Below are 15,439 nucleotides of genomic sequence, written 5' to 3' on the forward strand. Positions count from 1 at the left end.
AAAAACGCACAAGGTTGCACATTCAGATTGGGGTACTCATTTGATAGCCTTCCCCTAAGATAGAGGGGACACACGCAATTACACATGAATAATTCACAGCAAAGGAGGGGGGAGAGAAAAGTACAACAAACAGTACATGCCCTATTTAATGGCAGGGAAGGACTCCATGGAAACAGATTTCTATCTAATTGCACTGTGCCACTTTTCAGCCATGGTATCCAGGGGCAACTAGTGTGAGAGAGAGACTGTTCCTGAATGGTTGCTGCCTTCCCGGCTAACTATGTCCCGGCTCTCCCTCTTCGTGCCGAGACAAAGTTAGCTACTTTAGCTGCTTATTTAAAATGATTCTTTATTTAACCTTTATTTAACCAGGCAAGTCAATTAAGAACAAATTCCTATTTAGAATGATGCAAGATGCAAAAGGCCTCCTGCTGGGCCGGAGGCGAGGATTAACAAATAAAATGAATGTAGACAAAACACAACAAGAGAGACACACACCATCACAGTATATAAAGAAAGATCTAAGACACAACATGGTATCAACAACATGACAGCAATACAACATGACAACAACACAAAATGGTTGCATCACAAAATGACAACAGCACTAACAGGGTATCAACACAACATGACAACAGCACAACATGGAATCAACACAACATGACAACAGCACAACATGGTATCAACACAACATGACAACAGCACAACATGGTATCAACACAACATGACAACAGCACAACATGGTATCAACACAACATGACAACAGCACAACATGGTATCAACACAACATGACAACAGCACTAACAGGGTATCAACACAACATGACAACAGCACAACATGGTATCAACACAACATGACAACAGCACAACATGGTATCAACACAACATGACAACAGCACTAACAGGGTATCAACACAACATGACAACAGCACTAACAGGGTATCAACACAACATGACAACAGCACAACATGACAACAGCACAACATGACAACAGCACAACATGGTATCAACACAACATGACAACAGCACTAACAGGGTATCAACACAACATGACAACAGCACTAACAGGGTATCAACACAACATGACAACAGCACAACATGGTATCAACACAACATGACAACAGCACAACAGGGTATCAACACAACATGACAACAGCACAACATGACAACAGCACAACATGGTATCAACACAACATGACAACAGCACAACATGGTATCAACACAACATGACAACAGCACAACAGTGTATCAACACAACATGACAACTGCACAACATGGTATCAACACAACATGACAACAGCACAACATGACAACAGCACAACATGGTATCAACACAACATGACAACAGCACAACATGGTAACAGCACAGCATGGTAGCAGCACAACATGACAATAGCGCAACATGGTAGCAGCACAACATGACAACAGCATAACATGGTAGCAGCACAACATAACAATAGCACAACATGGTAGCAGAACAACATGGTAGCAGAACAACATAACAATAGCACAACATAACAATAGCACAACATGACAACAGCACAACATGGTAGCAGCACAAACATGGAAAAGACAACAGCCATTGCCACACCGCACCCCCAGCTCCAGATACCGTAGCTGTGCATGAAAGCTGTGCCGACCTTGAAGCTCTCTGAGAAGAACCTGTCTGGGCCTGTGGCTGGGGGTTTTATCTCCAGTACCAGGTATACAGTTGGAGTGTTGTGGAGACAGAACCCCTCAGGCAGGGTGCAACTGAAGACGGATGGTTCAGAGACTACAGACACACTGGGAGCCTGTCTACAGTGACCACCCATTACTGACAGACCTAGGAGCCAGTCTACAGTGAACACCCATTACTGCCAGACCTGGGAGCCTGTCTACAGTAAACACCCATTACTGACAGACCTGGGAGCCAGTCTACAGTAAACACCCATTACTGACAGACCTGGGAGCCAGTCTACAGTAAACACCCATTACTGACAGACCTGGGAGCCAGTCTACAGTAAACACCCATTACTGACAGACCTAGGAGCCAGTCTACAGTGACCACCCATTACTGACAGACCTAGGAGCCAGTCTACAGTGAACACCCATTACTGCCAGACCTGGGAGCCTGTCTACAGTAAACACCCATTACTGACAGACCTGGGAGCCAGTCTACAGTAAACACCCATTACTGACAGACCTGGGAGCCAGTCTACAGTAAACACCCATTACTGACAGACCTGGGAGCCAGTCTACAGTAAACACCCATTACTGACAGACCTAGGAGCCAGTCTACAGTGAACATCCATTACTGACAGACCTGGGAGCCAGTCTACAGTAAACACCCATTACTGACAGACCTAGGAGCCAGTCTACATTGAACACCCATTACTGACAGACCTGGAAGCCAGTCTACAGTAAACACCTATCACAGCCAGTGTAGCCTATGTGAACTGTCCTGTGTGTGTATGACATTAGTCAGACCTGTGATGTCCCTATCAGGGCACCATCGGTGTATGTTGATGGTTACCCTCTGTTACATACTGTAGCTCCAGTGGTCACTTATAGCCCATTCTCTTACAGCTGTTTTACAAAAAGATTCCCCTTGTGCTGCTGCTAATCCAGGTTTCACGAATCACTATTCCGTTAATCCCCACTTTGTGTGTGTTTCCGTGTGTTTGTGTGTGTGTCCAGGCGGGTGGATCCCAGGTGATCTTCACCAACCCTCTGGAGATTGTGAAGATCCGCCTGCAGGTGGCTGGAGAGATCACCACCGGCCCCCGTGTCAGCGCCATATCTGTCATCAAGGACCTGGGTTTCTTTGGTCTCTACAAGGCAGGTCCTCCTGTACACTACTACACTAAGTACTGTATTAAAAGACAGGGACTATTAGGTCACAGCTGTACTCAAACACAAATTTTAGCAATTTTCTACAGTCTACATGTCTATTCTGATACTTTTGGTTTCTGCCTCTCTTAGCACTTCACTAGCACTACACAGCGTCATCCAGTCCTCTACGCAGCGTTCTCCCCAGTCCTCTACGCAGCGTTCTCCCCAGTCCTCTACGCAGCGTTCTCCCCAGTCCTCTACACAGCGTTGTCCCCAGTCCTCTACACAGCGTTCTCCCCAGTCCTCTACGCAGCGTTCTCCCCAGTCCTCTACACAGCGTTCTCCCCAGTCCTCTACACAGCGTTGTCCCCAGTCCTCTACACAGCGTTCTCCCCAGTCCTCTACGCAGCGTTCTCCCCAGTCCTCTACGCAGCGTTCTCCCCAGTCCTCTACGCAGCGTTCTCCCCAGTCCTCTACACAGCGTTTTCCCCAGTCCTCTATGCAGCGTTTTCCCCAGTCCTCTACACAGCGTTTTCCCCAGTCCTCTACACAGCGTTTTCCCCAGTCCTCTATGCAGCGTTTTCCCTAGTCCTCTACGCAGCGTTTTCCCCAGTCCTCTATGCAGCGTTTTCCCCAGTCCTCTACACAGCGTTTTCCCCAGTCCTCTATGCAGCGTTTTCCCTAGTCCTCTACACAGCGTTTTCTCCAGTCCTCTACACAGCGTTTTCTCCAGTCCTCTACACAGCGTTTCCCCCAGTCCTCTATGCAGCGTTTTCCCTAGTCCTCTACACAGCGTTTTCCCCAGTCCTCTACACAGCGTTTTCTCCAGTCCTCTATGCAGCGTTTTCCCCAGTCCTCTATGCAGCGTTTTCCCCAGTCCTCTACACAGCGTTTTCTCCAGTCCTCTATGCAGCGTTTTCCCCAGTCCTCTATGCAGCGTTTTCCCCAGTCCTCTATGCAGCGTTTTCCCCAGTCCTCTATGCAGCGTTTTCCCCAGTCCTCTACACAGCGTTTTCCCCAGTCCTCTACACAGCGTTTTCCCCAGTCCTCTATGCAGCGTTTTCCCCAGTCCTCTACACAGCGTTTTCCCCAGTCCTCTATGCAGCGTTTTCCCCAGTCCTCTATGCAGCGTTTTCCCCAGTCCTCTACACAGCGTTTTCTCCAGTCCTCTATGCAGCGTTTTCCCCAGTCCTCTATGCAGCGTTTTCCCCAGTCCTCTATGCAGCGTTTTCCCCAGTCCTCTATGCAGCGTTTTCCCCAGTCCTCTACACAGCGTTTTCCCCAGTCCTCTACACAGCGTTTTCCCCAGTCCTCTATGCAGCGTTTTCCCCAGTCCTCTAAGCAGCGCTGTCCCCAGTCCTCTACACAGCGTCTTGTAATAAATCAATCGGGTATCAAGGTAAGACACAGATGCAGGCCGTGTCGAAGTAACAATGTTTATTACAGCAACAGGGAAAAGGTACAGTATGGCAGGCAGGCTCAGGGACAGGCAGAGTGGTCAGGCAGGCGGGTACAGAGACGGGACAGGCGAGGGTCAAAACCAGGAGAGCGAAAAAAAGAGGCTTGGAAAAACCAGGAGCTGACAGGACAAACGCTGGTAAGCTTGACAAAACAAGATGTACTGGCAACAGACAAACAGAGAACACAGGTATAAATACACAGGGGATAATGGGGAAGATGGGTGACACCTGGAGGGGGGTGGAGACAATCACAAAGACAGGTGAAACAGATCAGGGTGTGACAATAGCACACTTCAGACAACCATGGTGAATGTTACTGATAGATCAAATGTTACAATGATAACATGTTTGATATCATTTTTGCAGATTCTGATGGTTATTAAAAGTGGAAGCTGACAATATTACTGTTATATCAACACTCTCATCTCTCCCGTTTAGGAACTCTAAATCGCTTTTGCACAGTAGGCATCATTTCACTTGCCGATAATGTTGCATACAACGTTTAAAAGGTCTATTATTATCATTGAACACAATCAAAGTTAATATAAGCCCTAAATGCCTTCAATTGCCCAATTTATAGACAGGTCCAATTTAGCCCTCTTTTTTTAACAATGTGATATTGCGCTCCAAGAGAACTTGAAATAACATGTCGGTAATTAAATAATCGAAATAAAAACATGTTTATTTATTAACCTAGTGTCTATAAATATTGAGGCATATCATGTGAAATAGGCCTTGTGAAATAATTGTAAAAAGCAAAGATACTGTTCCATGTAGGTCTAGATTATTTATGGATTAATCATGTAGAAATATCAAAACATTCTTTCAACTCTAAAGCAATTGTATGTGGCACAGGAACCACTGACTGACTGCCTTTTTCTATGATCAAGGCACCTGCTGGTAACTCTTAACTGGTTAGGACAGCTCACGAGGTCTCCTAAATATGTAGACTAGATGGGACTCTTATGACTAAAGAGGCTTGGATGCATAGCTTTTATTTTTACCAATAAGAGTAGGAGTATAATGTCTCTATTCGTATCACTTTTTCTACTCTGAGATGTTTTGTGGATAGCAGGTGTTATTTTAGAACTACCGTGGGTCATTCTCTTTATAGAGAGGTTGCTTTTTAAAAGGGCACCGATGATCAGTGTCTTTGATGCACGAAGCCTTTTAAAGAGTTCTGATTTAGGCTTTTGTCACTTGTTAAAACTGTGGGTTTTAACACTTTTTGGGGGGTTTCATTTAAATGAAAGCTTTAAAAACATTTTAAAAAGCTCCAGGTCCTTTATCCAGAGCTTGCAGATTCTACCCCTTTCTCTTTCTGTGGCAAAGTTTCAGTTCAATTTCTTCCTAGGTCCTTCCCATGACAGTTGTCTGTGTTTGTCAATCAGTGTGTGTGTGTGTGTGTGTGTGTGTGTGTGTGTGTGTGTGTGTGTGTGTGTGTGTGTGTGTGTGTGTGTGTGTGTGTGTGTGTGTGTGTGTGTGTGTGTGTGTGTGTGTGTGTGTGTGTGTGTGTGTGTGTGTGTGTGTGTGAGTGAGAGAGAGAGAGAGAATGCTGAACCTGGTGCCTCCACTTGTCTGTCTGTGTGTGTGTGTGTGTGTGTGTGTGTGTGTGTGTGTGTGTGTGTGTGTGTGTGTGTGTGTGTGTGTGTGTGTGTGTGTGTGTGTGTGTGTGTGTGTGTGTGTGTGTGTGTGTGTGTGTGTGTGAGAGAGAGAGAGAGAATGCTGAACCTGGTGCCTCCACTTGTCTTTGTGTGTGTGTGTGTGTGTGTGTGTGTGTGTGTGTGTGTGTGTGTGTGTGTGTGTGTGTGTGTGTGTGTGTGTGTGTGTGTGTGTGTGTGTGTGTGTGTATGCGCACAAATGTGAATATGTTTGCGTCTATAGTATGTCTGCTCCATTATGTCTATAAGAATGCTGAATCCGGTATGACAGTGGTGGTGCCTCCTCTCGTCCTCCCCTGTGTCTGTGTCTCCTGTCCTGCTTCTGAGACAATGTGCATTCAGAGAGAGGAAGAGGGCCGGGAGGGAGGACTAGCGAGCTCCAGACGGGCTGGCTCCTCAGGGCTGTGCCCAGGCACAGAGCACCCTTTGTCAGGCTAATTACCCTCCCCCTCAGCCTCTCTCTCTCTCTCTCTCTCTCTCTCTCTCTCTCTCTCTCTCTCTGCCTCTTCCTGCTACCTACCTCCGCTCTGCTGCTGGAGGGGCTGACTGACTGACTGACTGGCTGGCTGACTGACTGAATGGCTGACTGACTGAATGGCTTTATCAAGACAAACCTATTCACTCATATAAACACATACTTGTATGTACTCCAGTGCTCATACACACAGGCATTCAGATAGACACGGTCTAAGGAGATTGTCTAAGGCACAGCATCTCAGTGCTAGAGGAGTCACTACATACCCTGATTTGATCCCAGGCTGTATCACAACTGGCCATGATTGGGAGTCCCATAGGGTGGCGCACAATTGGCCCGGGGTCTGGCCGTGGCAGGCCGTCACTGTAAAATAAGAATTTGTTCTTAACTGACTTGCCTAGTTAAATAAAGGTTAAATAAAAAAAGAAACATACTAGAAATAGAAACATAGAAACAATCAATCATACTATATACACTGTCATGTCTTTACTATCAGTTTTTATCAAAGATTCTCTGTAATTAGTTACTACGCGATCAACTGTTTAATCACGTAACTAATTAACTAGGAAGTCGGGGCACCAAGGAAAAATATTCAGATTACAAAGTTATCATTTCCTAAAATAACTTTTCAGATATTTTATCTGATCAATTAGTCTTCGAATTAATGAATTATTTACTTTACCTCACGTTAGTCTCATTCCAAACATCGTAAATTGTTGGTTATCTGCACAAACCCAGTCTTCACTATGAGTCATCCATACATCAATTGTCTTAAATAATTTATTTATTACTAACTAATTCACAGAAATACATAAACAAACAAACAAACAAACAAACAAGTTAAAGGTGGTTACATGAAATGATAGGGGAATGTGCTCGAGTGGGCTAAACCGGCATGGCGGCTTGTTAGACAAAAAGGGGAAGTGGGGGTCGACTAAGAAGTCACTACAGAGTGATAATTATAACAATTGAAATGCTAATCCTTTGCACATGAACGCTCACTCATTCGGGAACAATTGCAATCAATATATATATTTATGCTCAGTGTGTCGTCTTGATCGCTGGTGAAAAGTTCATTGTCGTTCTTCGCGTTCAATGATACCGAATTCCTAGCTGCACACTAGTAATTAATATCAAAGACTTGTTCTTATTCTGTCGGTATCGATAGTCTAAGAGTTTAACCACGTGGTATGGTTAAAAGATTCAGCAATGGTCTACAACCTTTGTCCTCCTAATGGAGAAAAACATGGTCTGCGACCTTTAGCCATCTCGTAATTGAGGTAAGCTCGGTCTGCTGATCGAAAATCCGAGTGGGATTTTTATTCGGAATGGCAGAAAAGGCTGTCCCAGGATGTCTGACCCCAACTTGGCTCAGGGGTGGTCCTCTGATTTCGTTCAAATCCAATTCCCTTTTTGAGTTTTCCTTCATTAAACAGTCCAAAATCACATTGCGTAAACAGTATCATACTCACTCATTCATCTTATACAACAATTAGATGTAAACCTCATATCTGAGGCTATTATATAAACAGTGTTATGGTAATGTGGCCACACCGTCTCCCATGAGCTTCCCCAAGTTGTGACAAACGGACCAGTTCGTAGCTGGATTCTTCACCGATCTTTTATACTTTCTCCGGAACATGAAATTTGTTCGTACCTCAAGTTCTGTGAGGTGGAAGGATTTCCTTTGCTCTACATGAAAATCTACTCTCTCTCTACTGTGTGGCCATGTGGCAGGGTCTTCTCAGGAATTTACGATGTCTCTCTGACCACAGCAACCTAGTTGAAGGAGGCAAGGGGGAGGCAGGAAGAGGGGGATGTGCTTCCTATACCCAAAGAGGCCAACAGCATGACAACACCATGTACTATCATTCATAGCCATATACAGAAGGAGATACATACTGTGTATTATGTACAGTTGAAGTCGGAAGTTTACATACACCTTAGCCAAGTACATTTCAACTCAGTTGTTTCAAAATTCCTGAAATTTAATCAGAGTAAAAATTCCCTGTCTTAGGTCAGTTAGGACCACCACTTTATTTTAAGAATGTTAAATGTCAGAATAATAGTAGAGAGAATGATTTATTTCATATTTTATTTCATTCATCACATTCCCAGTGGGTCAGAAGTTTACATACAGTCAATTAGTATTTGGTAGCATTACCTTTAAATGGTTTAACTTGGGTCAAATGTTTTGGGTAGCCTTCCACAAGCTTCCCACAATAAGTTGGGGGAATTTTGGCCCATTCCTCCTGACAGAGCTGGTGTAACTGAGTCAGGTTTGTAGGCCTCCTTGATTGCACACGCTTTTTCAGTTCTGCCCACACATTTTCTATAGGATTGAGGTTAGGGCTTTGTGATGGCCACTCCAATACCTTGACTTTGTTGTCCTTAAGCCATTTTGTCACAACTTTGGAAGTATGCTTGGGGTCATTGTCCATTTGGAAGACCCATTTTTAACCAAGCTTTAACTTCCTGACTGATGTCTTAAGATTATATATACACCTAATTTTCCATCCTCATGATGCCATCTATTTTGTGAAGAGCACCAGTCCCTCCTGCAGCAAAGCACCCCCACAACATGATGCTGCCACTACGTGCTTCACGGTTGGGATGGTGTTCATCGGCTCGCAAGGCTCCCCCTTTTTCCTCCGAACATAACAATGGTTATTACATAACATAACGATGGCTTTTTTATGGCTGTTTTGGAGCAGGGGCTTCTTCCTTGCTGAGCGGCCTTTCAGGTAATGTCAATATAGGACTTGTTTTACTGTGGATATAGATACTTTTGTACCTGTTTCCTCCAGCATCTTCACACGGTCCTTTGCTGTTGTTCTGGGATTGATTTGCACTTTTCGCACCGAAGTATGTTCATCTCTAGGATCAAATCAAATCAAATCAAATTTATTTATATAGCCCTTCGTACATCAGCTGATATCTCAAAGTGCTGTACAGAAACCCAGCCTAAAACCCCAAACAGCAAGCAATGCAGGTGTAGAAGCACGGTGGCTAGGAAAAACTCCCTAGAAAGGCCAAAACCTAGGAAGAAAGGAGAGGAACCAGGCTATGTGAGGTGGCCAGTCCTCTTCTGGCTGTGCCGGGTGGAGATTATAACAGAACAGAACTCGTGTCCTTCCTGAGCGGTATGATGGCTGCGTGGTCCCATGGTGTTTATACTTGTATACTATTGTTTGTACAGATGAACGTGGTACCTTCAGGTGTTTGGAAATTTCTCCCAAGGATGAACCAGACTTGTGGAGGTGCACAATTTTCTTCTGAGGTCTTGGCTGATTTCCCATGATGTCAAGCAAAGAGGCACTGAGTTTGAAGGTAGGCCTTGAAATACATCCACAGGTACACCTCCAATTGACTCAAATGATGTCAATTAGCCTATCAATTAGCCTATATCAGCTTCTAAAGCCATGATATAATTTTCTGGAATTTCCCAAGCTCTTTAAAGGCACAGTCAACTTAGTCCAGTGGGTCAACTTCTCACCTACTGGAATTGTGATACAGTGAATTATAGGTGAAATAATCTGTCTGTAAACAATTGTTAGAAAAATTACTTGCGTCATGCACAAATGTGTCCTAACCGACTTGCCAAAACTATAGTTTGTTCACAAGAAATTTGTGGAGTGGTTGAAAAACAAGATTTAATGACTCAAACCTAAGTGTATGTAAACTTCCGACTTCAACTGTAGGTATACATTGTCATGCATTCACACAGGTCTGTCACCTCAACTCTTGGCCTGACCATACTTCAGAAAAAGAAGAAACAAGGCATAATAGATTATGGATAAAGTATAATCACATGAATCACAGTATAATCACAGTACAATTACAGTAGATTCACATGAATCACAGAATAATTACAGTAGATTCACATGAATCACAGAATAATTACAGTAGATTCACATGAATCACAGTAGAATCATAGTAGATTCACATGAATCACATAATCCCTCTCCAGCCTCAGCAGGCACAAGGACGAGCCTGTCTGTGAATGTGAACCAGGGCCCTGGCGATAGTATCTGCAGCTTTTCAGCAGGCAGTCTGGCATGACGGCCCTGGTGGGTAGGGGAGAATGAAGCAAAGCCTTTGAGGACAGCAGATATACCTGTATAGGGAGGTATCTGTGCAAACTGTGTATGAGTGGTAGGATTAACCCCAGCAGTTAAATGAAGCCTGTCTAAAGCACTTCTCCTGGCAGCGTCCCAATTGGCAACCTATTCCTATATATTGTGTACTACTTTTGACCAGGGCCCAAAGGGAACCCATATAGGGCTCTGGTCTGGTAGTGTACCATGTAGGGAGTAGGATTCCATTTGGGATGCAACCTGGCTTTAAACTACTCTGTTGAAGGGAGAACCCTTCCTTTTCCCTTCCCCTGCCTCAACCCCACCTGGATGCAGCCACGGGGGGGAATAAGATGAAACGTAATCTGGTTGAAGATATGGCTTTGTTTACAGTGACGGACAGAAGCAATCTTCCTCTTCTATTCCTGATGTCTCATCTTTTACTCTCTCTTCATCTCTCTTGTTCTCTCTCTCGCCCTCTCTCTCTTTGTCTCTCTCGCCCTCTCCCTCTTTGTCTCTCTTGCCCTCTCTCTCTTTGTCTCTCTCTCACACACACACTCTCGTCTCACCAAAGCAGGAGAAGAGAAGTGAGGAGAGTTGATGAGTTGTAGCGAAGGGCCCAGAGTTTTCCTTGGTCAGGTCACATGGTCAGCAGGAAACACTCCTAGCCCTAGTGATGTGTAAGGTACCGGCTTTTCAAACACAGAGGGACAGGAACAGAAACCAGTCTTAGACATTTTGTGGTTAGAACTCTCGGAAATAAAACCACAAGCTATGCTATGATAAATGATGTTCCCATGGAACTGGAAAAATCAAGACTGTTGAAGGTAACATCTTTCCAACCAATAAAACATGTTTATGTATGGTATATTTTCAAAATCAGGGATGGAAAGAGGAAAAGTGTTACAGTACTCTATGTGAGTCCTCCTCAAAGAATGTTTGTGTCTCTTACGAAACTTATTTTCTCTCCCTCCCACCTTTTCAATTCAGTTCAATAATTCTCTCCCTCCCACCTTTTCTCTCCCTCCCTTGTCTCCCTTCCTCTTTTTTCACCCCCTCCTTTTTTCTTTCTCACTGTCTTCCCCTTTGTTCTCCCTCTTTCTCTCTCTCCCTCCCTTCTTGTCTCCCTCTTCCTCAATTTTGACTCCTCCTTGTTTCTCTGTCCTTCCCCTCTCAATCCCCCCTCTCTTTCCTCACACCTCTGTCTCTTCTGTATCTCTTCATCATCCACAGGGAGCCAAAGCCTGTTTCCTGCGAGACATCCCTTTCTCAGCCATCTACTTCCCCTGCTATGCGCACGTCAAGGCCTACATGAGTGATGAGGATGGGAGGATCGGACCAGGCAAGCTGCTGTTTTCAGGGGCCATAGCAGGTAAGATACCATGTGGTTCAGACCCAGGGTCTTTTGAGAATTGTCTGTCTCTGCCTGGTTCCCTCTTTCTGTCGTTCTTTCCCTCTCTCTCTGTATCTGTCTCGATCTCTCATTCTCTCGGCCTATATGATAAAGTATATATACACATCCAAAAACTTCAGGACAAATGAATAATACAAAAAATACAATGTTTTTCAACCATATTGGTCAATGACGATCAGAAGATGACGATTCAGAGGAAAGAAACAATACTGTTAAAATGCCACTATCACAAGCTAAATAAGGAACCATTCTTGGGGAAGCAGAAAACCATGCATGAGTGGCCCTGGTGGTTGGTGAGCCACCACATGGACCCCAGCCCAGAACCAAGGCCCCGGCTCCATCCCTCTAACCTCCATTCCTCCATCCCTCTATTCTTCCTTTCCCCCATACATCCTTCTAACCCTCCATCCCTCCAGCCTCCATCCCCCTAACCATCCCAACTTCCTGGCTCCAGGCCTAGGGCCCCAGTAGCCGCCGGCGACCGCAGGCTCAATCGTGGTCATTCCTAATTAGAGTGCTCAGTGATTGGCTGGGGTTTGGAGCTGAGCACTGAGGGAGAAGACAGAGCCCAGAGAGAGAGAGACCGCTTGCCTGCCTGCCAGCCAACAGGGTCGGGATGGGATGATTTTCCACTGCTAACATATAGGAACTGGCAGCCCGAGCTGTGTCCCAAATTGCACTCTATTCCCTACATAGTGTGTTACTTTTGACCAGGACCCATAGGGTCCAATGTCTCTCTCTCTCTGGACCCATAAGGCTCTGGTCAAAAGTACAGAATAGGGTGTTAGTTGAGATACTACCTGTATGTTAGGAGTGAGGTGCTGAGGGAGGTGAGGATGGGACCTGTGTCAGCCATAAACAGATCTTACTCTCACAATACTGGCAACCCGGAGGAAAGGCATCCAACAGTTTTGATCCACAGTCTTACAAGTCTCTTTCTCCTCTTCATACACAAAAATATGATCTGGAGCGAGTCTGTAGGTTTAATATTTTTTATTGGAGGGGGTTTGTCTTAAAGAAAACAGTGTATAAAAAGACGAGCGTGGAAGCCAAGTCAGGGTGGTTTGGAACATCATAAGAAAAGGATCAATATTTATTTTGAATCCTGAGGGATAATGTTGGTCAGTACTGTAGTTCTGCTCTTCAGCACTGAGTGAGCAGCGAGCACGGCGCTTCATGGAAACTCATAGAAATTTAAAAAGACATTCCTACTCCCAATTTTCACCCTCCCTCTTATTTTGGTTATTCCCTCAACCGGGTCCGGGCGCTATGGTTTACAAACCTGAAATGCAGTTTATGATTTTGCATTTGCTCATAGCATTTATCACTCCTCTACATTTATCAGCATTTTTTTCCTCTACATTTTAAGCCTTTTTGGCAATTAGTGCTTAACAGTCGGCGCAGGAAATTGAGTTACACGCTCAGTTTGGGTGGCATTATTTGCCAAGCAGACCCCCTGATCCCAATACACACTGCAGCGCTGGTCATCTCCTAATTCCTCCTCCTGCTCTTTCTCTCTCTCTCTCCCTATTTCTCGCTCTCTCTCTCTCCATCTCTCTCTCTTTCTCCCTCCCTCCCTCTTTCTCTCGCTCTCTTTCTCTCTCTTTCAATGGCTGGAGACGAATATGGTTTCTACTAACTTTGAGAGAAAGATTTAAGACTGCTCTCCATTCCTCTCCTGTGAAGGACATCAGTGCAGGTGGTCTCTTCAGCTCTCACAGTGGCAGTGAGTGAGTTGATCAGTGGTTGAATTGAATGGCATGTTTAGACTGAAGACGTGCAGCTAGAAGTCTGTGTGACTGGCTGGTGAAGAGGCCGGTGATGGTAATGACCGTGCATGGAGATCGAAAGCAGCCATTGATGATTGAGGCCATTCATAGCTGAAGTGGCTGGAGAGAGCTGCCCGCATGGGGCCCCCAGTCACCAGTCACCGGCACGTGGGCCACCTTGTGGGTCCTTCTTCATTACTAGGTATTGTCTGTCCCTCCAATCTGAGGGGGAAAACCATGAACGCCCAATGCATTTTTTCTGATCGTAAATCACCTTCTGTAAGAAGGATCACTGGTCCTCATTTAGTTGACTCAAATTCAACTACGAATGAATTCTGTTTTGAAAGAGGCACAAAAGTTTACCAAACATGAGTTTGATAAGCCACGGGTGGAAATTCATAGAGTTAGATTATTAACTTTGTATAACCCAACAGTAGTAACGTATTCATTCAGATTCAGCAGTGATAGTGATGCAGGTTAGTATATTCACATCCATTCCTAATATCAATCAGTCAATCAAACTTTATTTATAGAGCACATTTCTCACAGGGGATGCATTTCAAAGTACTTAACAAATATAATAGTAAAAGGTGAGTTAATAGGTGATAAGTACTGTATCCTTAGGCATGCCTGCGGCCTCCCTGGTGACCCCCGCCGACGTTATCAAGACCAGGCTACAAGTGGCGGCCCGTGCCGGCCAGACCACGTACACCGGTCTCGCTGACTGCTTCTGGAAGATTCTGAAGGAGGAGGGACCACGGGCCTTCTGGAAAGGAGCGGGAGGTATCACCACGTTTTTATTCATATCTGATGACGATGATGATAATGATGATGATAATGACGACGATTGATACAAATGACATATTTAGTTTATTTATCTGTTATACATCTGTTAACACCTTTTTAAGCTGTATCCAGAAAGGTCCACTGGTGTGGCGTGATTATGTAGATTGGTTTAGGTCTTATTTGACTGTGATTGTTTTTAATAACCATATTCCACTATTATGTTACAGTATACCATGGTAATCTCTAGCTAACTTGCAACTGGTTTTAACCCTTCATACAACAAATTGTTTAGTTTGAAATCCAGAACCTGTTTTGTGCAAAAATGTCACTCCTTGTACTATGTGTTTGGCATGATAAGGAGTGTCAAGAAGTGGAATGTTAACACAAACAGACTGGTACCCAGGCTACTGTGGTGTAATAGTTAAACTGTGTTATTGAGCGTTGTGGTTTCTCCCTTTACTATAGCCCGAGTGTTCCGGTCCTCTCCCCAATTTGGGGTCACCCTGGTGACCTATGAACTCCTGCAGAGGTGGTTCTACATTGACTTTGGCGGACAGTAAGTCAGAACTCCTCCCTCTCCTAATCTTAAACTGAATGAAATGATCCTGGTATCAAGGCTCAGGAGAAGACCCAGATGCAGACAGTTTCGAAGTAACAAAAGTTTATTCCAGAAACAGGGGGGCAGGCAGAGGTCAGTAGTCCAGAGCAGAGTCCGAAAGGTACAGAACGTTAGGCAGGTTCAGGGTCAGGGCAGGCAGAGGTCAGTAGTACAGAGCAGAGTCCGAAAGGTACAGAACGGCAGGCTCAGGGTCAGGGCAGGCAGAGGTCAGTAGTACAGAGCAGAGTCCGAAAGGTACAGAACGGCAGGTTCAGGGTCAGGGCAGGCAGAGGTCAGTAGTCCAGAGCAGAGTCCGAAAGGTACAGAACGTTAGGCAGGCTCAGGGTCAGGGCAGGCAGAGGTCAGTAATCCAGAGCAGAGTCCGAA

General features: G+C 44.9%; 1 protein-coding gene across 1 annotated transcript in view; it reads left to right on the top strand.

The window, feature by feature from the left end:
- LOC118378405 (electrogenic aspartate/glutamate antiporter SLC25A13, mitochondrial) overlaps nucleotides 1-15,439 on the top strand; it is a 95,947-nt gene that overhangs the window by 65,898 nt on the left and 14,610 nt on the right. Inside the window, exons 14-17 of the mRNA XM_052472595.1 lie at nucleotides 2,679-2,823; nucleotides 11,723-11,857; nucleotides 14,293-14,451; nucleotides 14,920-15,010. Coding sequence (XP_052328555.1) covers nucleotides 2,679-2,823; nucleotides 11,723-11,857; nucleotides 14,293-14,451; nucleotides 14,920-15,010 — 530 coding nt within the window. The remainder of the gene's footprint in view (nucleotides 1-2,678; nucleotides 2,824-11,722; nucleotides 11,858-14,292; nucleotides 14,452-14,919; nucleotides 15,011-15,439) is intronic.

The sequence above is a fragment of the Oncorhynchus keta genome, chromosome 20 (assembly GCF_023373465.1).
Source record: "Oncorhynchus keta strain PuntledgeMale-10-30-2019 chromosome 20, Oket_V2, whole genome shotgun sequence".
Lineage (NCBI taxonomy): Eukaryota > Metazoa > Chordata > Actinopteri > Salmoniformes > Salmonidae > Oncorhynchus > Oncorhynchus keta.